Here is a 27474-nt window from a genome sequence, read left to right on the forward strand (position 1 = left end):
TTGTGGAATGACTGTTTAAACTGTGTTGATCGCAGAAGAGTACTAAAGGATTCCTGAATAATGGAAGGAACAAGAGACTTTTATGGCCCAAGTGGCCACAAGTACCACTCGGGGAAAACTAAGAGCACCTGTTACGACTCCCCTTGGCTAAAAATATATAAGGATTCAGGATAGGGTCCAGCAGATAACACGTGTTGACCTTTCCTTGGACAGAAACATAACATAATCATTGTACGGACTCAGCTGGCCAGCTAGAAAGTTTGGAATGTTGTTCAGGACAAAGTACTGATATAAGACGTTCTAATGAAGAGTGATTATTCATCGCTTTTAGAGCACCGCCACGTGGCGCTCCACGGGTCTCTCCCTACCCAAATGTGTGGTGGAGAAGGCTCCTAGAGCATCATGTGCCGGTGCTCCAGGAGTAAGTAAGAATTTTTCCCGAATGTAGAGAAAACCAAAGGGCACGTTTGAAGGTTGGATAAGAGAGATGGGACTAAGGGGTTGGCCACATGTTCCCCTTATCAATAGTCCGGTGTTTGATTGCACGTGGGACTTAAGGGCTGGATTGCACAATCGTAGACTATTTGTCCATTTATTATCCTGCTTTATTAAATAATACCAAGAGAGGGGTGGTATTAGCTAGTCCCATTCTCTGTATTATCTCCCTCCTCATCCAACAGTAAAATAATCTCAATCGCCTTTGTCCAGCTTTAAGATTATTATTTGAGCTAACTCTTAGAAAGAATATGAGACTGGATGTGGCACCCTTGTGAAAGCATTCTGTACCGTCATTGGATTCGGCCACACATAATTCCAAGAGATGAAGATACTCTTTCTAATAAAACAAGGAGGGTAGCCTGAATGACATTCTTTCAGATATTGAGATCTCAACAAAGATATCTCTTTCCCAATAGTGGCATGCTTATCCTCCAAGGGGCGTTTGGCTGCTGGAAAATAGATGGTATTTGTTTGTCCAGTATTTTGTTCTACCACTTAGCAATGGGTTAATGTGGGTAACTCATTCTCAGAGGAGTGGGATAGGATAAATGCTTATGCAAAAAATCGCATGCGTAAAACCTAATTTGGGATGGAACAGTAAGCATCATTTTCCCCGTTTCCCCACTATCCTATGAAATAGGTATAATCTTCCCTGTTATGTGGTAAAGATAGCCATATCCCCTTCAACCATACAAGGTCCAAGACTCTCATCCACTGAGATTACCAAATATCCAGGAGTTAGGCCATCCTGTAAACCAAACCACGTGAATGAGTTTTGATAAGCAGATATACCAAAGAAGGAATAACAAAACCAAAACAAGCATGTGTCCAGGTTTCATTATTATAGCTAATGCTGTTTTTGGAAAAGAGTGGGGCTTCATGGTCTCAATGCCACATGCTTATACATATTAATGAATAACATGTGTAAACTAGGATAACTAAACAAAAGAATGGAAGGATGGAGCTAAATTTTCACAAAAAAAAAAAAAAACAGCATAAAGGCAGAGCTGGATTTAAAAGTTGTTGGAGATACTGATGCTTCTACCTTATTATTCTTTGTCCTCCTCCAATTTTGCGGTTCTTAAAGAGACAAATCGATAAGATTCCACAATTTTTTCAAATTTTACAGACCAACTGGCAAGGACCCTACCTCAACCCCCTCTACTCCTGGAGCTTATAAAGAGCAGCCGTTGCCACCTCTTTGCACATATCAGACCTTGACTATCTTTAGTCTTTTCTGTTGAGTACTTCATCTTGTTCACTTCCTCTCAAGCTTTTCCAATTCATTTCCCCTCCTTTCTTCTTCTTTATGTCTTGTTAATTGAAATTCCTCACCTTTTCTTCCAAAACTTCATCAACATTTTGGCTCTGATGTAACCACCATCTACTCTACTTTCCGACTGTAATTTACTTTTCTAAACTTGCATTAAGACCTGAACCAAATACACGGCATCAATGTCCTCCCAAGGCTCTGGCTATTGGACTGCTAAGCAGAACAAAGCCTTTGAAAAAGCTCTAGCTGTGTATGACAAAGACACCCCTGACCGTTGGAACAATATTGCCAAGGCCGTCGGGGGGAAAACTACAGAGGAAGTGAAGAGGCATTATGAGATCCTTGTGGAGGATGTGAAGCACATCGAGGAGGGCCAAATTCCCTTTCCTGACTACAAGACCACCAGGGGGAGTAGCCGAGTAAACACTAGTGAAGAGGAGCAAAGGTAGTACTCAATACAATAGAGGAAACCGTGAAACTAATTTGGCTATCGCCTTCTACATTGATTTCATGCTTACCTTCACCTTCTCAACGTATCACGTGCTCTTCCTCAACTTTTATTTTAACTAGTGTAATCACTTCCAGAAGAAAAAAATTTGGATACAAGTAACCATTTTATCTAAATTTTCCTCCTTCTAGAGGCGGGGTAATTATCTAGGATCCTGGGAACACTACGTGGCCTTGTGCCTGCCATACTCACCCCCATGTTACAAGGTCTGTTTACAGCATTTTGAGGTCGACTCCTAACTCTTCTTAACCATTTCACTCTCCCCTAGTCTTTCAAAGAAAAGACAAAATTGACATTCTCCCAATACCTGTACAAATAGAAAATAAGAAAATAGTGGTCCACCATAATTTGGTCGTATTGATATATGAAGGACTTCCTGTATTCCAATAATTCCAATCCGGCATTGCACCTTTCACTTGAAATTCATGATTTTACCCATTTAATAGTGAAGGCATTCTTCTTCTTATTTCTTTAAAAGCAATGCCCATACTCTAACTACTAATTTATAAGCCTTCACCAGGAGTGTTCACGATGTCGTATACACGACGCATTAACAGTAATCACAGTACTCTAAATCTAACTCCTTAATGCATTTCATGATTTTCTGATTAGCTGATGTTTGAAATATGCAGGATGAAAAACCAAAAGCCCCGGGGAGCGACAGCCTAAAAATATCGATAACAAATAAGCATTGCGATGCCGCATTCAATCGTGATTTAAGATTCAACAGTGATCGATGGCTCTCCTTCCTATGGTCGTTTCATTTGCGACCTAGTACGTAGTAATCTATTTAGCTTCTGAAATCTAAAGTGTTCCAGGAGGTAAAATAAAGCGATGCTCTGTGGTTGCTTTGATTATGTTCACTGTAATGTCATCAATGATGTGAAATAAAATGTAGGTATGTGTTCAGTTGTACGGATTCGAAACTCCAGTTATTAACGACGGAAAATGAACTAGAAGTTGCAATCCAGGGCTAAACAAAGAAATGATATGACGGAATTAAGAGTTCTGACCTTGAAAATTGATGTTTTGAACTCTTGAATCCTCCCGAATTGCGGGAAGAACACCAAACTTCGCGAGATCGGAGAGCAACATTCCGAAATGTGTTCAGATGAGACTATGAGAGAGAGAGAGAGAGATGAACAGGGGTAAAGCAAATTGAAAAGGCGGGAATTTTGTTTTTTTTGTTATGGATAGAAAGCGTGACAGGTTCACGTTTTTTCTTTTTTTTCCATTCCTTTTGGTATCTTCAACGGAACTTCTAAAATTTTGAGCATGGCAAATTTCCATTAACGTGAATTTCCGAAGTAACAAAAAAAATAACATGAACACAAAAATATCAAATTTGACAGCTTCACCCTTTGTGACCACCAAGTCAACAATGGTTTATGCGGAATATGAGCCGGAGAGCAGACGTGACTGAGAACATGAAATCTTCTAAGTATATACTCTATCCGTCTGACTTTGTTTGTCCAATTTCAACATACGTATCTTTCAAAAAATTGTCTATATCTCACAATTTATAACATTTTACAAAATTTCAAAAATATCACATTTTAGACATAATTGAGATCTATCAAACAATATACATATTGCATATAAAAAATATTACAAATTAAAACATATAGACAATTTTGTAGAAAGTCTAAAATAGTAAAAAAAAACAAATAAATCAGGATGGAGGGAATATGAATTTAATTTGTGAAAGCAAGACTTGATAATAGTAGTATAGAGCACGTATTAAGAACAGGAGTGAAGGGTTCCAATTGCAAGATTATGTGATCCAGATAGTGATAAAGGTTTCCCACCGACAAGAAGAAGGCGTTCATGTAGTGCGCTAATGTACTACACGTGTGTAGCATGTCTCAATTTGCAAATTCCCTAAACACTATAGGACACCATTTTCAGACACAAATAACAACAAGGCTTATTACCCAATTAATACTTGGACCCGGCTTCTTTATGGTTGGATCTTGGTCGTCGATCTCGATAAATAGTACTGTAATATTGTAATATTCTGTGAGGAGACGTTAGTCTTCCAAAAATCTCCAAGTGGGGGATATTTGCTTCGCTGGATTCTCTTGCTGATTAGATACCATTTGACAAACCTGATATATTGAAAACGATTGCGATTTGACTACTGAAACGATTGTGATCTGCATGATGTTACTTGTAGCTCGTTGTTGGGCCATACTTATCTGTCTCATCCAGTCATCATTCTGCTGTTAAGCCCCCCACTGGGCTTGAGCCCGTGAGCCCCTCGGTCTTATGGGCCGAAAATTGAAACCCATAACATTGCCACATCACATCCTCGGCTCGGCATATTCCCTTTCTATTGGAGAATGCTAGGTACAAAAAAAATTTATCCCGAAAGTACCCCGAAAACAGCAATCAATGGTTGAGAATCACTTTGATGATTGTGTCACACACATCAAAGTGAATCTCAATCACTAGTTGATCTTTTCGGGGTAGTTTCGAGGTAAATTTTCTTTGTTCCTAGCATTTCCGATTTCTATTTCCACATTGTCATCTTAAAAGAAGAAATTTCACTTGCATCCCTCAGATTTCATCCCATTGCGGACTTTGATGATAGGTGCCAAAACTGTGAAATATAAATAGGGAAATGATTTTCACACTCCTCTTTTATCCATTGGCAATCCCTTTCTTTTTTTCTTTTTGTCTTTTACTCTAGGGAAATTAATAAACTACCCTTACCTCTTGAATCACATTCTTTTTCATTTGAAGGGCAAATTAGAACTTTCACATCAATAAAAACACAAAAAATGGAGAGCCAATGAATAAAAGGGGAGTGTTAAACTCATTTTCCCTGTAAATATGTTGTTGCAAACTAATCTCATATGCATGATTAAAAAAAAATATTGACGCCCCTTGTGTGCATCTTTACAATGGTAGAAAAGAACACTCGTGTCACAATTATAAGTATAATACTTGACATTCCCAAAATCTGTTCATTCCTATAATGAATTAAGCAAAGAAAATTCCATGTGTTAATCAGTATTTTTTCAGGACTATGGGTGGTTTGGCCTAATCATCCTCATTGAGATAAATCAATAATCTACAAAAATTTAGTGAAAAACTATTGAAGGCGAAAAAATTTTGAATAAAGAAAAATAATTCCAATAGAGTTATCAAGCCAAACCACCCTTAAATTTCACAAAGCACTTTCAGAAACATGTTTAAATGACAACTTTCAACCTTTGTTTTTCTCTAGAACCTTAAGCTGTGAGGGTTTACAAAATCATGTAATTGGTCATCGGTGGTCGATAACCCAAGAAGGCTTCTTATTTACAATTTACCAGTGTAGTGAAAAAGGAGAATAGTGTAATTTAAAAAACTACTCAGCCAATGTCGCAATTAGGAATGGGGGAAGCTGTTGTGCAGCTTCATGCTGCACAGTGTGTTGTGCACCCGCTGGTGATGCCTTGCCGGTATTGGTCCGGCGATCGGAGACGTTCACCGCGTAGAGCTCATCGAGCTCTATACGTACGCCAAAAATTAGCTCGATCAAATATCGTTAAGTGCCTCATCTGAACACATATAACTTGAAAAAAAATGGATCCAGTGGTTTTGATCCAGTGTTTTGTATCCATTAGGATTTATTTTTTTTCAAGTTATATGTGTTCGAATGAGTCACTTAACGATATTTGATCGAACTGATTTTTGGCGCACACGTAGAACTCGATGAGCTCTACGCGGTGAACGTCTCCGATCGCCGGACCAATGCTGGCAAGGCATCGCAGGCGGGTGCACAATACGCTGTGCAGCATGAAGCTGCACAGCAGCTTCCCCGTTCCCGCAGTTATAAGGAAACCTCGTGGGGAAGACATGTAGCTAATGCACCAGAAACGTCAGAATTGAAAATTGAAAAATTTCCCCAATTAACTGGAAAAGATAGGAAGAGGAAAAAAAAAAAAAAAAAAGAATCCCAAACTTGTTCTTGGCGGATCCATTGAAAATAAAAACCTCTTTCCAAAAAGAGTTTGTTTTAACTCCGAACCGTTAATTGATCAGATAGACAGCTAAGATATTCACACTTTGATTACTACAAGATCCCGGGTCGGACCCTGACTCGATCCTGTTGGTTTTGACCTCCAGCGGTCCAGCACACATTTAGAGACCATGTGCCCCAAATTTGTCCTCATTCATCCTGCAAAATCATCAAGGATAACTTTTTAATTGAATTTGTCTTCATAAACTACACACGCCTTGCATTGAGATTCGCTCATAGTTTGTATTTGCTTTTAAACAAAATCTACACTGCTGTCCTACCAAGGGAATAAAATTTCGGTGCCGAGTGGGTACCAATTAAGTAGTGTCCGTTCGGTGTATTCGAACTGTCCATTATATTTTCGGACGACTCGATTTGGAAAGAAAATGTGTTAGGGTGAAAGGAGAGATAATGTTTAAATCTGTGCCATTCAAAAGTATAGCAGACGGTCCAGATGTGCCAAGCGGATACCACATAAAATATACCCACCCGGCACCGAAAAATTTCTCTATCTAACAATTTCACTCAGAGAAGAAAACAAACTTCCACGGTCAATAGCTTACCGACTTTCCTCTAATAAAAAAGCAATAACAAAGAAGAATAATTAACAACCCCTGACGGTTAGTCGTCGGGTGCTTGATTGGTGGGGTTGCACTCCCCACAAAATTTTCAGGATTCGATTCATGAGGCCAGAGCACAGATTAGTAATTTTTTGTGAATTTTCTAGTGCCGGCGCCGGCATAAATGATCTGCCTTTAATCAGACCAAAAAATGATTAGTTTATGTACGCACAAGCTGATCCGAACACCCAACACCTACCAAAGAAGAAGAAGCTAATACTCCAACGCAGTCATATAAATAGTCATAAACATCCTGAAATGATCAATTAGGTAAGAGTGCTGCGATTTGATTGGCTCTCTTGGCTCGTGTGGTAGGAGAACAATACACGTCAATAATTGCGTGCCGCTAAGAGTAAAAAGAAGAAAATAGACTATGCCTATATCTTTATCATTATCTTATGGGGAAATTATAGTTACCCCCCTCAAACTAACCCTTGCATACACTTACCCCCCTTTAACTTTTATTTTTAGCACTTAACCCCCTCAAACTAACTGAAATTCAAACGGTCATAACTTCAAACGGTCATAACTTCTTCGTCCAAAATCGAAAATATGCAAATTATATATCGATTTCGAGGTCTTGAAGTCAGCTTTCTAATGACACTAAAATCACATCACAATTCAAAGCACACAGAAAGTTATGATCAAAACGGTCTTTCTGTCTACTAGCCCTTACTCTTTTGATCATAACTTTCTGTGTGCTTTGAATCGTGATGTGATTTTGGTGTCATTAGAAAGCTGATTTCAAGATCTCGAAATCGATATATAATTTGCATATTTTCGATTTTGGACGAAGAAGTTATGACCGTTTGAAGTTATGACCGTTTGAATTTCAGTTAGTTTGAGGGGGTTAAGTGCCAAAAATAAAAGTTAGAGGGGGGTAAGTGTATGCGAGGGTTAGTTCGAGGGGGGTAACTATAATTTGCCCTTATCTTATTCCTTCAATTATTAATTTTATTTCTCTCTCTATCTCTCTCCAATTATTACCCCTCTCTCCAATCATTATTCTATTTCTCTTTTCACCCACTACCAAAACTAAAATATCCAAAAGTTACTAAACGAACAATGCGTAATTTTTTTCCAACTTTTTGGTTTAGGTATAAAAAAAAAAAAAAGACGACTTCATAGCGCGCACGAGATGGAGACTTCCTTTCTCTGCTGTATGAGAATGGCGGACGTTGACGTTGACGTTTCTTTTCTGGTTTGGCTTGATCCGAGCTATTGGTTACCAGAAGGGATTCGGGGGCCTGCTGTGATGTGCATGGGCCACTATCGCAAGATTTAAATAGAGAGATCATGACTTGTTCATTTTGTTCGTCACATCGAGTTTGTCGCATTGGTAACAGAGCATCGAGACACCTGAGTTGGTGTACTCAAACTCGAAAGTCCCTTTGAAGATTAAAATTAGTCTACAAGTGCGACGAAAAAACAAATTATGATTTTCTGGGAGGAGAATAAGAATATTTCACGGTGCCCTCATCTACCGTGTATGTTTTACACACGTGATTCAGGTTAAGTTTTACTCCTATGTCACTTATTTCACATCGTACACAAAATGAAATTATCAGTTAGTGTAGTATTATTTTTAGTTTTGAACACGGATGATAACAATTGACTAAAGACAAATTAAAGAAATATAAATTAGATGACATATGACATTTCCTCTAAAATAATACTATTTGACATTATATTTTAGCCTCTCCATGACACTATGCCAGTAAACTCACCCTGCCACTCACATCCACAAGAGAGTTGCCAAGAAGCCCCAAGTCCGGTTGCTTGCTTGCTGGTTTCGCTCACCAAATAACACAATAGGCTGTTTTTGAATTCTTTAGTCCTAACGTGGAGGTCTAACATTGATCGGACCGTGGAGGAGTGCTGCGCACGGTGCTGTACAATCTCAGTCATTTAAAAATAATTTGGATGGTCCGGATTTTATAACAACCTCTTTTAGACTACCGATTGTCGAGACGGATGGTTCAGATGATGCACAACACGTTCCACAGTTCAATCAGATCGGATAAAAATTGAATCGAGTTGTTCGTAAAGTAAGCCAACCTGGACACCCCGAACCTTCGGATCCGAGAGAGAGAGAGAGAGTTGCAGAGAGTAGCAGAGTTCTATAAAATCATCCCCTTGGTTTCTCGAATGTCCTTAAAGGCTTAAACCCTTCATAAGAGAAATTCCGTATATAGGCGAATCATATTAAAAGTTGGTGATGTAGGTTCCATCTACCCCTCCCAAACCACCACCCACCCTCTCTAACTCCCACATCCGTCCACTGACTCCACTCTCTCTCTCTGCCATAAATATTGTTCCATTCCCCCCTCGCGCACTCCATTCCCGATTAGAACCAGCACCTCATCACGCACACAAATGGCCACGCCTAGACTGCCCGATTTCCTACAGAGCGTGAATCTCAAGCACGTGAAACTAGGATACCACTACCTCATCACCCACCTGTTGACTCTCTCTCTCCTCCCTCTCATCGCCGTCGTTTTCATCCAAGCCTCCCAGATGGACTACGACGACGTTTACCAGCTCTACCTCCACCTCCAATACAACCTCGCTGCCGTCGTCATTTTCTCGACGGTCTTGGTCTTCGGGTGCACCGTGTACATCCTGACCCGGCCCAGACCCGTGTACCTCGTCGACTACTGCTGTTACCGGCCGCCGGACCACCTCCAGGCACCGTTCCACCGGTTCATGGAGCATTCCAAGCTCACCGGCGATTTCGACGAGTCGTCGCTCGAGTTCCAGAGGAAGATCCTGGAGCGGTCTGGGCTTGGTGAGGAGACTTGTGTACCGGCGGCCATGCACTGCGTTCCTCCGCAGCCGTCCATGGCAGCGGCCAGGGAGGAGGCGGAGACGGTTATGTTTGGGGCGCTGGATAATCTGTTCGGTTCCACTAATGTCAAGCCCAAGGATATCGGCATATTAGTCGTCAACTGCAGGTTTTTTTTTTAATAAAAATAATCTCTTCTTGTTTGTCTTTTGGAAAATGATTTTCACAATTTTTTTTTTTTTTTTTTGTGTGTTAACGGCACTCTTCTTTTGTCTTGAAATTTTTGTGTATGTTTTTTACATTAAAAAACAAAAAAAGAAATACCTTTAACAAATAAAAAAGAAGTGTAAAAAATCATTTCATTTTCTTTTATATGTTTTTTTAAAACTATTTAAAGATATTAAAATTTGGTGAAGGTTTCTAAACATTTTTTAAACTCAAGCGTCCGGGCTAAATTATGCGCACTTCAACTAATTTTAGAGGCCCAATTTCACCACGTACTTTCAGGAATCCCAATTAACAACAGAGCAAAACTCCATTTGGATTAGCCCTAAAGGAGTTGATAGCACTAAGAGGTTTTGAACCTAAGAGTATAAGACCTTAGGAGTTAGGAGAGAGCAAATTCAGTCCCAGTCTTGACCACTTTGCCAACTCTTGTGATTATTAAATTTCGACATTAATACTCTTATATTTTTAGGAAGTTTTACTTGGGGATGAGAATTCTATCCGATTCAACTGCACCGTTCTATTCTCTGACCCGAACGAATTGAATTTCTTCAGGGATCGAGTTAATTTGAGAAAGAGTTCTGAAAATAATCTGGGAACGAGTTGGCAGCGGGTTTCCCCTACCCTCAAACCTTGCCTCGATCCCGTTTTCTCTTACTTCCTCTGTCACGATTTGTTTGTCCAATCTTGAATTTTCAACTTATTAAGGAAACCATATTTGATCTCCTGATTTGAAAATTTACATAATATTATCCATCGATTTTGAAATTGAATAGTCAATTTGGGGCATATATAAATCAAAAATGGGATAAATAAATCGGGACGGAGTGATTAATTAATTTACCCTTTGTGCCCTTAATCATGTTGTAGTGTAGAAATTCTTAAGACCTTTTTTTTTTTGGTATAATTTTCTAAAAAGATTCTTGTTCATGCATTTGAATAGTATAATTTATAGATTTCGAAAAGTTGATGATGGTAGTAGTTTTAAAAGATTCACGATGATGACATAGCTTTTGATTTTTAGTGGAAATTGCAAATCATTTCAGTTAAAATAAAATTTTAGCATTGTTTTGTTGAATATTAGTAGAATAGATTTGTTTTAATACTTGGATACCCATCTTGTTTCGGGCAGGGATGCACATAAATTACAAATAGTAGTTCCAATGCCAAAAATTATAAAAATACTTTCCGACTATTATATAATTTCACGTAGAGTTAAAATATGTCAATTTGCAGCTTATTCAACCCGACCCCATCTCTCTCCGCCATGATCGTTAACAAATACAAGCTCCGAGGCAACATCAAAACCTTCAACTTGGGCGGAATGGGTTGCAGCGCAGGAGTGATCTCGCTCGACCTCGCCAAAGACATGTTACAAGTCCACCGCAACACCTACGCGGTCGTCGTGAGCACCGAAAACATCACCCAGAACTGGTACTTCGGCAACAAAAAATCCATGCTCATACCCAACTGCCTCTTCCGCATCGGCGGCGCCGCCGTCCTCTTGTCCAACAAACCCGCCGACCGTGGCCGCTCCAAGTACAAGCTCGTCCACGTGGTCCGCACCCACTGCGGGTCCGACGACGCCGCTTTCAAATGCGTGTACCAAGAGCAGGACGGTATGGGTAAAACAGGGGTTTCGCTGTCGAAAGATTTGATGGCGATCGCGGGACAAGCGTTGAAAGCGAATATCACGACGATGGGCCCGCTTGTGTTGCCAATAAGCGAGCAACTCCTTTTTTTCGGGACGCTTGTCGCGCGGAAGTTGCTAAATCCGAAAACGAAGCCATATATACCGGATTTTAAGCTGGCGTTTGAGCATTTCTGCATACACGCGGGAGGGAGGGCGGTGATTGACGAACTGGAGAAGAATTTGCAGCTCTCGGAGGAGCACGTAGAGGCGTCTAGAATGACTCTGCATCGGTTTGGGAATACTTCGTCGAGTTCGATTTGGTACGAGTTGGGGTACACGGAGGCAAAAGGGAGGATGAAGAAGGGGAATCGTGTCTGGCAAATCGCGTTCGGGAGCGGGTTTAAGTGCAATAGCGCGGTGTGGGAAGCGTTGAGGAATGTGAAGGCATCGGGGTATAGTCCGTGGGCGGATTGCATCCATCGGTATCCTGTGAAGATTCTTAATTGAACAAAAGAATGTGATTCGATTCGTCTTGTGTGTAGTTATTTTTCTTGGAAGAACGAGAATTGTTAGTTGGAGTTGAACCCAAGTCTTGTGTATAGGAGTAGAACGTGCCTAACCGGGGATGGTGCAGTGCACCCACCGCGTAGCACGGCCCAAATCTCATCTCGACAATGAACGGCTCAAATGTTTCACGGTGAAAATGAGATTTGAACCATTGGACGGCTTGGCTACCATTGGACAATCACTTCACCTGCTTGTGTGTTTACTTCTTTTTCTTTTTCTTTTTTTTGGGGTAAAGAGAGTGTGGTTACTTGTTCATTACCACTATGATTCTTTAGCTTATAGGATTATGTTTTGGTGAAATTGGGATTAGGAATAAGAATAAGGAAAGCATTGTCTTGTAATCTCCTTGTCATGTTTTCTTTTGCCTCTTGTATGTATTGGAATGTTCTTTTGGGTACTACGTTCTCGACAGAATTGTTAAGGTTTTTAGTGTTGAAATTGAGGAAAAGAAAAGAAACAGAAGAGAAAAGAAAAGTATAAATGTTTTGTTTTTTCTTGTTTGTTTTGAGAATAAAGGGGGAATAGGAAAAATAGAGTATTGAACAAAGTAAAATATTTTCGAGTGGGTTTTTGCTTTAGTTTATTTTCTTGTCCCTGCGCGGATTTTTCGCCCCTTGTGGGCTTGTTCACTCGGTCCGTTTGGATCTTGTTCTCCCGGTCCTTTTGGATAACCCGTAAGTTGAGGTCTTTTCCCAACCGAGGGCTCCGGATCCGGTTCTCGTACCCTTTGTGGGATTTTACTTAATAATGAAAAGTTTCTTCTGATCAAAAAAAAAAAAAAACAAAGTAAAATATTCCTATACTTTTCTCACATTTTCTCTTCTTGTCCATTCCTTTTCACAACTTCCAAACAAACTGTTAGGTTGCAAATCAATTGATTTTTTTTTTGTCTGTTCTCTTTATCAAGAAAGTTTTACATATTCCGAAGTTTCCTGGGAAAGGCGATTCACGGCCAAGAATAGTGTTGAATAATATGCACAGAATAAAAAATATTCAAAGCAGAAACACATGCATCTTTGTTTTCGCTAAAGCAAGAGGATTGCTATACGTCATAATTTTGTCATGGCCTATTTATTTCATTATCACGGTAGTAGATATATACATATTTTTGGATCCGGCACACGATAGTAGATTATTTCTATTTATTTTTCATCTAAATATTTCTATTCTAAGAGTATAACCAACTATGATAATTTAAATATGTAGTGAAATTGTGGGGTCAATTCCTATTGAAAGAAAGTTGATACTACTATTGATGTGTTGGAAAAGAGGGGGGTAGCATATTTTTTTGACATATATAATGGGGAGTGATTTTGCCATTCATCTTTTTGTTAATGTCACTTCTCTTTGTGTCTTATTAGATGATTTGTTTTGTGAGAGAAATAAAGTGACATTAACAAAAAAAATAGTGACAAAATCAATTCCCTGTAAAATTGGAAGTTCCAATTTACTAATTAGCATGAAGTTTAAATGCTTCCTATATTGGGCCAAGCCCCATTTAACGGTGACTGATTTCTGGGTGCTTCAAGCTTTGTTTCAGAACACTTTCTTAAAAAATAAGTACTTATTTCACATTTTCAAACTCAAAAATAATATAAATAAATAAATAATTTAATTTTTTTTTGCCTCATATTAAAGATCTTAATGAGATCTATCAAATAAGATCCATATTGATAGAAAAATTATTTGCATAAGCACATAATTTTTGAGCTTAAAATTGCCTTCTTAAAAAATAAGTACTTATTTTTCTTTCGAGAACCGGGCCTCAGTATGTTAACCCAACCAAGGTCAGCCCTACTGCTGGGATATTGTCTTCCTATTTTTGGTGTATGCAAATGTCTCTACTTTTTTTTTTGACGGTCAGGGGTGTTCAGGCCAGTTTATATACACATCAAAAGCAAAGCATCCATGTCAGGACTATGTGATTCACAAGAAATTGTTTTCATATGATTTGATACTAAGAATGGAACTCAAATAAATCAATTGTGTGGTGAGCAAATCCATCAACTAACTGGACCAACCCTCAAGTACTTGGTTTTTCCCCTTGGTTTTGGTTGACATGCATCACAGCCTTCACAGGTTACATCACAGAGAGACGATTGGAGGCCACAGGACGTGTTGGCCAGACAACTTGAGAGTTTTTGTGGAAATTAGAGATCAAGAAAATGATCCCCCAAGACTTTATCCCAATATTCAATTCCACGTTTGTCAATTTTCCCTTCATTTTGCAACTTTTCTCTTGGGTTGGTCAAATAAACGCCTTTCTCCTTATGAAAGTTGACCCCTCTTTCTCTTTATGAAAGTTGGTCCCGTTCCGCCAAATAAAATAAGTAAGAGTATTTATTTTTTAAATTAATAATTATTTTTTGAATTAAACGTGACGTATTATGAGAGAATGACTTATCTCGTAAAAGAAAAAAATAAATACATAAAAAATAATAACCTTTATAACACGGGGTCTAAATGTAATATGTAATAGCCCCATACAAGCATGTAGTTTTGAAGTACAAAATTCTTTCTTTCTTTCTTTCTTTTTTTCTGGTGGAAAGTACAAAATTCTTTAGGTATTAGGGGCTCGATTGGATGTGGTATGAGTTTTTGATGTATTATTTATGAAGGGAGATAAGATAGTAAGAGGTATTAATTAAGAATGGAGGACCCACATTGATGTGACATTTATAAAAAGTGTATTAAAAAATAGATGGTTTGGATGATGTATTAGAAAATGGGGATAAAATAATACTTGGTTTGGATGGAGGATAAATTGGATGTATAAGGAAGGGTGTATGATGTAAAAAAACTGTCAAATGACATATTTGCCCTTATGCAGTATGAAATTAGATTATTCATTATATAATAATAAAATTCAATAAAATTAATTACTTTTTCACAATTTAAGGATTAATAATTTAAAATAAAATAATTAATTTAATACTTATAAAAAATAAAAAATCATTTTTAATTATTTTTAACTCATTTTGTGTTTTGTTTAATTATATAATTGCAAAACCTAATGTATTTAAATAATTTTTGACAATTTTAAGCTATAATAATTTATTTCACTCGTAGATTAAACAATTTAAACATTTTTAAAATATAAATATAAATTTTTTAAAATTAATGACTTGTTATCTATTTTGTATTTGGGCTAAATAATGTGTTTTTAATTGGGCTTGTTTTTTTCATATGTTGGGCCTTTTACAAGAGAGCATGTATACCTATATATTGGACTACCCACCGACCTTCTCTCTACAACAGAGAGTCTCTCTCTCGTCAAGCAGGACGATCGTATCTCCCATGGGCGTCAAGCTAGCTATCCGATCGTCTCTCCCATGGGTTTGGTTCGTTCCCTCCCTCTCTCCGATCATCTCTCTCTGTCCAACTCTCTCTCTCTCTCTCTCTGAATTTGGGGTTTCCAATTTGGAATTGGGGGTTACGATTTGCAGTGGTGGTAGCGGTTTGTGGTGGATTTGGTGGTTGTGGGGTGATTGCAGTGATGGCAGTTTGCGGTCTGTGATTAGCATCTTCGGTTGGGGGCAGGGGAGGGGATGAGGAAGGGTGTTTTGGTCAAAAAACTATCCAGATTAGACCGGATAAATTATGGCTAGGTCGAGACCCATTCATATTTAATCCACCCGTGGCCGGATAAACTCATCCCGACAGTGACTTGGCTATAACTCATCCGAGTGTTAATTTGGATGCCAAACCATGCCAAACTTGTCACATCAATGCCTTATCCGGGCAGATGTCTTCATCCCACTTCCATATCCTGCATCCAATCAAGGCCTAGGTGTCAATAAATAAGCATCTCTACCTTGCACGATCGAGTTCATTGCTTATTGTTTGTATTGGATTATTTAATTATAGTGCCAACGTTAACCAGCTCAAGCACCAGATTTCGGAAGATCTTCACAGTGGTCAACGATGCACAAATAATTGCAGATTGACAACTCAGTAATAGTATTTAAAAGGAAATGGCTTCTGTGTCATGGGGCGAAACTGCAAGGGTGCAGTTTACCATTTGCGTCCCGATATCGGCCATAGTTTTATAATTTGAACCGTTCATATTTTAAATTTCGTCGAGACGCTTGTCCTAATCAAAAGTTATTCAAATCAGACATCTACAAGTATATGACTGAAACAGATTTTGATCGGTAATCTGGATTCTAGGAAAACCCAATTTACGTATCTAAATCAATTTGGATGACGTATTTAGAGACGTCCAATTAAAATAAGTCACTCATGACATGTGTCTCGACGAGATCTAAAATATGAACTGTTTAGATTATGATATTGCAGTCAATATCGGGACACAAAGGGATAAACTGCTTCCTGTGCACTTTCACCTCCAAAGGGCAGGCAGAGAAGCCATGTCGATCTTTTGAAAATTCATGAAGAGAAGAACTCGAGACTCTTGTAATTCACAAGTGCATATAGAAAAACTAGGGGTGTATATAGTTTGTGTGTACCTTAAATTAATTCATGTAGTGACAGTCTTTTCACACATTTTACACTTGCATGCATCCATTTACACCAGAAAACCTGTCCACACATACATCATATGCACAGATTGTGCACATATTTTTTTGTGGGGCCCACCACAGGTCCCACACAAATGATCCAAGCCGTTCATTAAATGTTAAACACTTTTTCAAGGGTCCCCATGAAAAATCATCTTAATACGATACTTATAGGTGTTAGATCCAATTATTTAACATTTCATTTTCTTGAAATCTTAATGAAAAGTTAGATGATTGGGTCGAGAACTTATAGGTATCGGATTGAGCTGATTTGTCTGTGTGGGTAGACTGGTTCCAATTACACACTCACACAAATTATCCATCTAGTGCAATATTAAGGAAAAAACGTTGCTATTCGCAGCTCTTTATTTTCTCCCATAACCCGTTAAAAATTTCTAATTATACTCAACAGTTAGTTACCGAAATTGAGATATATTTTCAGCATCCAATTATCGAAATATAATATTTTTTTCAATAGCTATTTACCGAAAATGTATGTTTGGCAGTTGTTTACCGAGAGTTGAACATATTTTCGACATGTAGTTACCGAAATATAATATTATTTTCAACAGCTATTTACCAAAATGTTATGTATGATTTTCAACAATTATTTACCGAAATGTAGTGGGTTATGAGAGAAAATAAAGGGTTGCGAATAGTAGCGCCCAAAAAATGCTACAACTACACCAAAATCACACATCTATTTACACACCCAAATCACACATCTACACCCAAGTCACACATCCATTTACAAACTCACACACACATTATCCTTCTAGTGTGTGTGGAACCCACACACTAATGTGTGAGAATATGAAAATGGTGTGTGATTTAGGTGTAGTTGTAGACTTGTTAAAACAATGAGTTTAAATTCTTTCCACCGGCGGTGGAAACCCCCATTTTTTCTTACCACTATCACTCTTTTCAATTATACCGTATATTTATTATTGATCTAAACCGTTCATCTTGTAGATCCCATATAATAATGTATCCATGGAAAAATAAACTTGATCGGACATCGATAGGAGTATCAAAAATTGAATTTTACTTTGTAAAATGGATAGTTTATCTTTATTATTATTGACAGAAATCAGATAGTTCATTTCATAAACCAAAATGAAAATTTTGATATATCTTTCGACTTTCGATCAAGTTGTCTTTTTGCGTGGCAATACCATATTGAATGTCTTAAAATATGAACGATTTAAATCATAATAATAAATACTCGATGAAGCCTGTAATAGGCGGTGATGATATAAGTGAGATTTTACGCCGACGGGAATAGATTTTATTCTCTAAAGGAATATGTTTATTTAATGTTGCACGCGATATTTACGCAATAGACAACCCATTCTTGGCCTTCTTTTTTTTTTTTTAAATTTTTATCCAAAATTCTTGGCCTTCTCTCCAGCCGAAGCTATTCTGTATACAAATGCAACTACCGTCTGTTCATTCACCAGGAGAGAGAGAGAGAGATGGTAAACGTGGTGGCAGCAATGAAGCCACTAATCCACGGTCTGGTGAAACTAGCCGGGTTGATCCCCCAGACCGTGGAGATCGAAACAGGCACCGTTATGAACTTCTGGGCCCCGAAAGAAACCAAACCCAAAAACCAGACCAATACAGCGGACAGAAAACCAACCAAGCCCGTCGTGGTACTAGCCCACCCGTTTGCCGGCGACGGTATCTTGATGTGGTTTCCCCAAGTCCTAGCCTTAACATCTCAATACGCCGTTTACGTTCCCGACCTCATATTCTTTGGCGGCTCAACCACCTCCAGGCCCGACCGTTCGGCCGAGTTTCAGGTACCGGCGGAGCCACCGTTTTTGCATGAATTTTTTCAAAACTTCTCTATCTTTCTTTTTCTCGGCGCATGGCCACTGTGTAATTTATCCTATTTGATCATGGCTCTAAATCTCTTGATTCATGTTTTCGGAAGGAAAAAACTTACCCAAGCTCAGGGTTGGTCTTGCCTTGAAACTTAGGTATTTTCTTCCTAATAGTAATTCTTAGGGTCATTTTATTTTCACGCGTAAGCGTATAAAATGGCTGCAGGAGGAACTATAAAAATTAGTTTAATGTATTCGTAAGCTGACCAGGATACCTGCATTATCAAAAGAAATCCTACCACCACCAACCGGCCAATGCTATTTTTTATTATTGTTGACTTGAAACGGAAAGAGAAAGAAAGCAACAAACAACGACGAATTTAAATGAAGGATGGAAGTTGACTTGAAACGGAAAGAGAAAGAAAGCAACAAACAATGACGAATTTAAATGAAGGATGGAAGTTTGTTTTTTCTTTGCGTAATGATGCATCGCGTCCTAGATCCGAGCTAATTTAAGTGCACTTAGATTATTCCTTACAGATATTTCCCACAAACCGTTTTACACTCTCACACGTGGATTGAGATGGTCTCAAGAATTTCTTGCATGGAACTCAAGCACGAGACTTTAGGAGAAAGCAGGAACTAAGTTCAAAGTTTATTTTCTTTCATTTTTGATATCTAGAGGGAAATGGGAAAAATTAATAGGTGTCACCTCAAGTCTTTTCGTGTACTTAAAACTTCTTGTTTGTTCTTTCATAAATTGTCCTCACAACCTTTGGAATTTCAATCTGCTATCAGTAAAGCAACTAAACTCTAAAACAAGTATGAATTTTGCAGGCGGAGTGTTTAGCAAGGGGATTAAGGAAATTGGGGGTGGAGAAGTGCACGGTGGTTGGCCTTAGCTATGGAGGTATGGTTGGGTTTAAAATGGCGGCGATGTATCCGGAGTTGGTTGAGGCGTTGGTGGCTTCTTCTACAGTTATTGAAATGACAGAGTCGATTGCTAATCGGAGTCAAAAGAAGATCGGTATATCGCAGTGGTCGGACCTTCTTCTGCCGGAGACGGTGGAAGGTGTTAAGTTCCTTTTCACGGTTGGCCGTCACAAGTGGCCCTGGTTGCCTGATTTCGTTTACAAGCAGTGTCTCGAGGCATGACTCTCTCTCTCTCTCTCTCTCTCTCTCTCTCTCAAAGTCAGAACCATCTCATTTTGAAATTTTCTTTGGAGAATAAATTATATATTTCGACGGTATAAATATTTGTTTCCTCTAAATCAATTATATTGCGTCACGTTGTCAAAACAGTGGTGTTACCCAAAAATTGCAACCTACAGGGGGGTGAATCGGGCTGCTTAATAATCTCTAACAAATATATCCAAGATAATATGAGCAGATAAAAGAGAGAGAGTTAAAGAGATGGAACCCGATTATAGTGGTTCGGTCCGGATTTGTCCACGGTCCGACCTAGTCCACTTCTCCTCAAGCAATTACTTGAAGGTTCCTTTAATCTTCAAAAAGATTACAAGCAGTAAGTCTTTCGGGTGCTTACAACGACCTTATTCCCTAGCTTTCCCGAGGAGCTAGTGCAACCGCAAGAGTTTTCTCCGAAAATCGCTCAAAAACAATAACACCCAAATTCCAACCCGAATTTGGTCTTCTAAGCTTTCAAGTGTTTGACTCAAACACTCGCTTAGGAATTACAAGTATGTGAAGAAGGTATGAAAATTATCGCTCACGACTTGTACAAATTTTATCTCAAGAAAAATATGAAAGTGGAAGAACAAGGAGAATTTTTGGCTTTGATCTTTTGAGAAATTGCTCTTGTAATAATATGAAATGTTGTAGCTTGTATGGGTGCTCATTAATGAGTTCTTGATGCCTTATATAGCCCTCCATATGCTTTCTAGCCATTGGAAAGTGAATAGAGTTGGTGAGGAGAGAAGTGGGAGCACTATCCGTTGGAACTAGCCGTTGGAGGCCATTTTACACTGGCCGGTTGACAGAGTGGTCGTCCGGGTGGTCGACCGGCCGGTCATCCGGTGGGTCATCCGATGGTCTCCGATTGTCACAGCTCTCTGTTTAGATAGCCGGCTTGTCAGCCGGTTCGTCAACCTGTGGCTCAAAATTTCATCTAAATAAATCCGTTAAAGCATGTATTAAGCTCACTAAGTCTTTATAAATCCAAGAGACTTTATGCAATATGTCAAGGCAAAGAAAAATTTGTCCGAAAAAAGACTTTGAGATAAAAGATTTTCTTTTGCCAAATAAAAACTTCATCAAAATAATAAATAGTAATGCATATAATTTTCAACAAATTATCATGCATATATTTTTCAACAAGTGGTTCTGGCTAATTAATAAAATATGCCGATGTTGCCCAATATAAATAATCTAATCTCATTTCTTTGAGATCAATTGCAAAAGAGTGCTGCTACAGGTACAGAAAATTGGGGACCGAATCCGGACCGACGGCCGCCGGCGAGCCATCTCCGGCCACCGGACGGCCGATCCGAGCCGTCCAAAAATTCTAAAAAAAAAAACCGAGGGGCCCTACGCGGGAATCAACGTCATCCGAGGTGTGTAGGGTGCTTGATCGGAGCACCCCTTTTCGTGTGTATATGTAATTTTTTACATATACACACGAAAAGGGGTGCTCCGATCAAGCACCCTACACACCTCGGATGACGTTGATTCCCGCGTAGGGCCCCTCGGTTTTTTTTTTTAGAATTTTTGGACGGCTCGGATCGGCCGTCCGGTGGCCGGAGATGGCTCGCCGGCGGCCGTCGGTCCGGATTCGGTCCCCAATTTTCTGTACCTCTATCATTTTTGATTGCAAAAATATCCTTTTTTGGTAAGTAATATTGTTCAAAAAAAAATTCTCACTATTATCTATTAATTGGATTATGTTAGATATTGTAGTGAAAATAATGCCTTGTAAAGTTTTAAGTAGAGGCATTGTTAGGATCCAAGGTCACTCAACAATACAATGATATGAAGAAAAACTTTCTTAATATTATTTACACAATAACACAAGATGAAAAAATCTCTCTGAGAGAGCCACAACAGGCTCTCCACCACTCCTGGTGAGCTACACCAGCTCAGCCACTCGACCTCACCCTCTCCCTCACATGGTTTCAGTCACGCTCCTCTCTACTTTCATATACATCAATATATATAGACAAGAAGAAAACCCTAATACATGTAAGGAAATAAGATAGAGAGTGATCATGTGCTTCACGCACACCACCCTACTTTGGTAGAATCCCAACAATCTCCCCCTTCCAACCAAGGATGTCAATATATAACATTGAAACAACTCCAACCATAATGTCAAATGCCTTAGTATCATTTGACATCTCCTCTCTGATAACGAATTTAATACAATGTGATATCAAATATTTTCTTTGGTTACTTAACTCCCTTTAAGCTACAACTTAATTAATGTCCTTAATTAAAAAATTAGGCATATTGATTGGAGTGGACATTGAAAATGTCAAATTCTAATATGTCAAATTGTTACGTAATTGGTCAAATTTTTTTTGACATGCCCACATTTGAAGCTATGGTTGGACGCGGATGCTTGCAGGTGCTTTTTAGCAACAGAAAGGAAAAGGGTGAACTATTAGAGGCTCTGATCGTCGGAGACGAAGACTCCACCAATTTCACTACTTATCCTCAGGTTTGATTAATAGTATTTGCTTTTGACTTGCCCAATTATTTGAGTTTCTATAGACTATAGTACTACTCCCCCTCCTACAAAGAGATCCACTTTTTTTTTCTTTTTTTTTTTAAAATGTCCGTACTATATGGGGAATCACGTTTGTTTGCAGAGGATCCATTTATTGTGGGGAGATGATGACAAGATTTTCAACTTGGATCTTGCCCAAAGCATGAAAGAGTACGTAGCCCATTCTGACTAATTTTTCTTAGATTTTCTTTAAAATTGTGGGATGCACGTACGTAGGCTCCGTTGTTAAGAAAAATAAGTACTTATTTGAAAAAAAAAAAGTATTTATTTATTTATTTGAATTAAAATTGATATATTATGAGATAATAATCTATCTCGTAAAATAAAAAATAAGAATTTTAGCGGAACGGAACCGTAATTTCACTCTATACCACCTTATTTCATGTTAATTGAGCGTCTTGTTATTAGAGATAAAGTAGGTTGACCACAATGACCCAGTTGGGCTTAACCTGACCATTATTTATGAATGACCGGCAAGTATAATACGACATGCAATTGGTTCATTTGATAAAATTGGTTTTAAAAGGTTTTTCGATAGGCCTTAAACGGTGTTCTAGGTCACCTAATCAATAAGCCGATCGCATGTGTTAATTATCAGCTACTAATTGGATGTTGTTGAATGATAATAAACAGGCAATTAGGAGAAAAGGCCACCCTACAGTGGATAGAGAATGCAGGGCACCTTGTTCAGCTCGAACGACCTTTTGCTTACAACAGACATCTCAGAAGAATTCTTTCCTCCACTTATGATTCCCAACAATATCAAAGGAATTGACTTTCGCGCTCTTATCTGTAATATATATTTTGTCTTTGTTAATGTGAATTTACCATAGTATTAGTACCCTACATATGTGAAAAAATGATGAATAAAAACTGCCAAAAGGGAGTGGTCATGATTGGTCAAAAATAACTTCTAATACTCCCTCTGTTCTCAAATGATAGTCTTTTTTTTATATGCGTGCCCCTTGTGAAATCGCTGGGGTTAAGGCAGATAATGTGGTCAACTTCTAATTACATGGTCAATTTTTAAATGTTCGAATGCTTTGTTTGGAACACTTTTTTAAAAGTATTTTTCAAAAGATTTTTTCTAAATTCTCTCTACTTCTAATCATTTCTCTCTCTTTCTCTTTCCACTTAATTACCTTTGCTACTTTTTCAAAAAAAAAAAAATTTAAATGTTCCAAACACATAATTAATGGAATATTTCTCAAAAAGTCTCAATAGTGATCAGTAGGTGTACGTAAATAGTGGCAAAGAATAGGAAGCTTGTACGTAGCTGACAGTTATTATTGACTTGTGCCTCTTCTTGTTGTCTCGTTTGTTACGCAACAGCAGACATTGTTTTGGCCTTTTTCCACACGAGACTATTCTGTATACGACAGTCTTTTCAATATTCAGAGAGAGAGAGAGATGGTATTTTCAATATTCAGAGAGAGAGAGAGATGGTAAAAGTTGTGGCAGCCCTGAAACCAGGGACCGGTGAAACCAAACAGTGAACAAAAAAACAAACAAGCCCCTCGTGGTACTCCCCCAGCCATTCCTCTCCTCGTATAAAAGCTAGCAAAACTACTGCTCACTTTATTGCATCACAATAATTAGAAAGTAATGAGGTGAAGAAGCTGATGCCTATTCTCCTTCTAATAAAAAAAATTTTAAAATTCTTTTTAGATTTCTCTTAAATTCTTTTTACTTTTAATATTTTTTTCTCTATTTTTCTTCGCTTATTATTCCTATTATTTTTCAACAAAATTTTTCAAACACCAATTCAAACATAGCATAAATTTATTTCTATGGTCTCCCTATCGAGAAATTTTTCGGTGCGGGATGGATACCACGTGGTGGCCACTCGGTACATCCGATGCATTTTTTGACGGTTCGAATTTGCAGAGAAAAAAGGAAAGAGAAATAAGAGGGGTGAGAGGAGAGAGAATGTTTTAATCTGAGCCATCCAAAAATGCATTGAACGGCTCGAGAGTGTCGAGCGAATACCACATGAGATAAACCCTCTCGGCACCCAAAAATTTCTCTCCCCATCATTTTTCCCTTGTTAAATGGACACTACAACACGAAAGGGTTATAGCGAGAATTTAGTTTTCTCGCCAAAGCACCTGATTTCCTCGCAAAACATATTAGTGTGAACAAATTTTCTCGCTAGTTTTAGCGAGGAATTTTTTTTTTCCCTCACCTATTCCAACACAATTGCGAGAAAAATTTTGCGAGAAAAATTTTCCTCGCTAGTGAATTTACTATTACCAACAGTTATTGGCGAGGAAAAAATGTCCTCACTAAAATAAATCGAAAAAGTAAACAATCTCTTCAAATTTTTTGCAACTTCCACCACTTGAACCTTGCAGCTCTCGTATAAGACATGTAACACCTATCCACCGCACCACTCTACACTTCTTAGTGAAATTGTGAACTTTTTTTTTATATGTTACATTTTTGTATCTCTTTCACCTTTCCACATTAGTTTCTTCAACATTAATTATGGCCTTTCAACTTTTTGTACTCTTGTAGTGTCTGAAATTTATTTGAACAAGTTTAATTTTTCGCTAGCACAACAATTTTTTTGTTACATTGGTATCCAACAGCAATTTTTGAAGGACTAATAAAATGTGTCATTATTCTAATTTTTTTTATGGAATTATCCTTAACTTTTATGGAATGAGATTTTTGTCGTCATAACCTCAAGATATATTTTAATATCAGATTATGAATGACACAAATTTCACCACTGTCATTTTTTAATTTTTTAAGAGTGAGTTTGACCTTCTTCTTCTTTTCAAATACAAAAGGTATTATAGATTCGTAGTTATTTTTTAAAGGATTTTTCATCATTGCTATAATAATATGAACAAAATTTATAAATATTCAAATAAGTTCATTGATCATAAAAGCATAAAGACAATACTTTTGAAATTTTAAATTGCCCTATATCAAACACCCACACACAATTTGTATATGTATATGTAACAATATGCATGATACTTATAAAATTGCATTTGAAATTAATGTTTAACATATTTATCTATTTATAAAGGAATACCATTAGAATCACCTAAGTTGGTTTAAATAAAAATCAATAACGGTTCAAAAAAAAATCTTTATAGCATGAATGCATAGTATATATGAAAAAATGTTTTTTTTTTTAGAAATACTGTATTTTATGTAGATATTTTGAAAATATATATGTGATGATCTAATTAACTTTGAAATATTTTCAATACGACACCACTTCAAGATGTTTTTAACTTTATTTTTTGTTGAATTTTTCATTAGTATGGAATAAATCCTTGATACCTATACTTCAATGCGATATGCGAAGAAACTATTTTTTCCCGTTTATGACTCTTTATTTTAATATATTTGATAACGGTATTGAACTATGTAGTTGAATGTGTCTTACCATGCATCGTGATATTATAAATAAATATAAATAGAATAAATAATGACTTATATATCACAAATAACAAGTCCTTTCCTCGCAAAATGTAACTTTTTGGCGAGGAAATAGATTTCCAATTTCCTCGCAAATAATGTACTTTTAGCGATAAAATCCATTTTCCTCGCCATATTTCCTCGCTATAGCCCTTTCATGTTGTAGTGGGACTACTATCTTCGGATAAAAAAAAAAAAGATGGAAAAAATGGAGTACTATCTTCTGGAAGAGAATAAATTCTATTCACCGTCGATGTAAAATTTCATTTTTCACCAATATTCATTTTGGACCCCATCGAATATTTATTATTGTAATCTGAACCTTTCATATTTTAAGACCCGTAATCTAGTACTTACCATGCAAAAAATCAGTTTGATCTGAAGTAGATGGATATATCAAAATTTGAATTTTGATTTATAAAATGGACGATTTGATTCTGTCAATAATAATAAAGATAAACTATCCATTTTGCAAAACAAAATTCAATTTTTGATACTCCTATCGATGTCCGATCAAATTCATTTTTTGCATGGATATATATTACTATGTAAAGTCTACAAGATGAATAGTTCAGATTAATAATTAACACACAGTAAGATCGAAAAAAGGTCAATTTTCCACCGCCGGTGGAAATAATTTATTCTCCTTCCTCAAACCCATGATCCAAACACTGCCCCAGTGATCTTTTTGTTTCCTCTACTGACCCTCCATTTTACGTAAGACCAAGGGCTTGTTCATTTAGAGTATTCATAATCTCTGCGTATGGTTTTCAATAATTTTTTTCTCTCTATCTCTTTTCACTCATCATACTTTAAAATCTCCTAAAAACTCAAACCGAACAGGATCTAAATGACTTTGCTCTCATTAAACTATGGCTGGCTTCTTTCTCCCTTCGAGGAATTTTTGGATGCCGGGTAAGCACCACGTGGCCGCGCTCAAACAACTCATCTAGGCAGTTAAAAAATGTGATTGACGGTCCTAATTGAAACTCTTTCTTCAATCTTTCTTCCTTATTTTTCTCTTTCCAAATTCAAACTGTCTAAAATTGAAATAGACGATCTAGATGCACGGTTCGAATACCGCATGATGCCCGCTCGGTACTAAAAAATTTCTTGTTGATTTTCTTAAAGGCCGGAAGCTGACCCAAAAATTTCTCCTTCTTGATGATTACCTATTAGGTGAGGTGTCAAGTTGTAATGGGTGGCCGTGCTGAAGCTCCTTGTAGAATTTTACTTTTAGGAGTTTTTAGAAAATTTTAAATTTTGTTACTGAGAGTAATAATTGAAAGCAAAACTATTGAGTGGAGAAAAATAAAAAAATAATGATTGAAGATAAAAGTAATGAGTTAAAAATAAAAAATAATAATAAAAATAATAATTTTTTTTGAGTTGAATTTTTTTTTTTTAAATCTTAATTCAAACAAGGCAACTGAGTCCACTAGGATAGGCACGCACCACAAATTGAAATGCATTGTCCTTTTCCCTTAGTACAAAATCAAAAGCAAATTTGAGACCCTACCAAGTGTCAAAAGCAGTCAACATTATTGAACATTATTCCAAGGCCTCTGCTCCTGCTTTTCTTTTTTTATACTCCCTCCGTTGCAAGAAAAATGATAATTTTTAAAATTTGTGTCATTTTTTATCACTTATATTTTTCAATTTATAATATTTTTCATAAGTTTGAAAACTTTGTATAATAGAATTAATCGAGAACTATCAAACAAGATCCATATTGCATATTTTTTGAGATCCATATTGAAAGATATAAAGAGTTGAAATTGATACGGATATCAAAAATTGAAATTCAATTTGGAACCGAGGAGT

The 27474-nt window shown here is 37.4% G+C and overlaps 3 protein-coding genes across 3 annotated transcripts; all 3 read left to right on the top strand.

Annotated features, from left to right (window-relative positions):
• Positions 1–1540: 1540 nt before the first annotated feature.
• LOC131307932 (protein RADIALIS-like 1) lies at positions 1541–3194 on the top strand. Its single transcript, XM_058334681.1, has 2 exons — positions 1541–2216; positions 2912–3194. The coding sequence occupies exons 1-2, from the start codon at positions 1954–1956 to the stop codon at positions 2946–2948; spliced, it is 300 nt and encodes a 99-aa protein (XP_058190664.1). The 5' UTR covers positions 1541–1953; the 3' UTR covers positions 2949–3194.
• Positions 3195–9064: 5870 nt separating this feature from the next.
• LOC131307933 (3-ketoacyl-CoA synthase 4-like) lies at positions 9065–12515 on the top strand. The gene is made up of 2 exons (XM_058334682.1): positions 9065–9862; positions 11155–12515. The coding sequence occupies exons 1-2, from the start codon at positions 9285–9287 to the stop codon at positions 12056–12058; spliced, it is 1482 nt and encodes a 493-aa protein (XP_058190665.1). The 5' UTR covers positions 9065–9284; the 3' UTR covers positions 12059–12515.
• A 5529-nt stretch (positions 12516–18044) lies between these two features.
• LOC131307934 (uncharacterized) lies at positions 18045–23148 on the top strand. The gene is made up of 5 exons (XM_058334684.1): positions 18045–18443; positions 19305–19616; positions 22051–22143; positions 22295–22362; positions 22846–23148. Exons 1-5 carry the CDS (start codon positions 18114–18116, stop codon positions 22985–22987), a joined length of 945 nt encoding a protein of 314 aa, XP_058190667.1. The 5' UTR covers positions 18045–18113; the 3' UTR covers positions 22988–23148.
• Positions 23149–27474: the final 4326 nt, after the last annotated feature.

This window comes from Rhododendron vialii, chromosome 11a, assembly GCF_030253575.1.
Source record: "Rhododendron vialii isolate Sample 1 chromosome 11a, ASM3025357v1".
In the NCBI taxonomy this organism is placed as follows: Eukaryota; Viridiplantae; Streptophyta; class Magnoliopsida; order Ericales; family Ericaceae; genus Rhododendron; species Rhododendron vialii.

What these genes read in the sequence shown, in the direction of transcription:
- LOC131307932 (XM_058334681.1), top strand. Translation starts at nt 1,954, where the DNA reads ATGTCCTCCCAAGGCTCTGGCTATTGGACTGCTAAGCAGAACAAAGCC. An exon ending in ACTAGTGAAGAGGAGCAAAG is followed by an intron (nt 2,217 to 2,911) that starts GTAGTACTCAAT and finishes TGAAATATGCAG; the next exon opens with GATGAAAAACCAAAAGCCCC.
- LOC131307933 (XM_058334682.1), top strand. Translation starts at nt 9,285, where the DNA reads ATGGCCACGCCTAGACTGCCCGATTTCCTACAGAGCGTGAATCTCAAG. An exon ending in ATATTAGTCGTCAACTGCAG is followed by an intron (nt 9,863 to 11,154) that starts GTTTTTTTTTTA and finishes GTCAATTTGCAG; the next exon opens with CTTATTCAACCCGACCCCAT.
- LOC131307934 (XM_058334684.1), top strand. Translation starts at nt 18,114, where the DNA reads ATGGTAAACGTGGTGGCAGCAATGAAGCCACTAATCCACGGTCTGGTG. An exon ending in TTTACAAGCAGTGTCTCGAG is followed by an intron (nt 19,617 to 22,050) that starts GCATGACTCTCT and finishes GGATGCTTGCAG; the next exon opens with GTGCTTTTTAGCAACAGAAA. An exon ending in CTTGCCCAAAGCATGAAAGA is followed by an intron (nt 22,363 to 22,845) that starts GTACGTAGCCCA and finishes GATAATAAACAG; the next exon opens with GCAATTAGGAGAAAAGGCCA.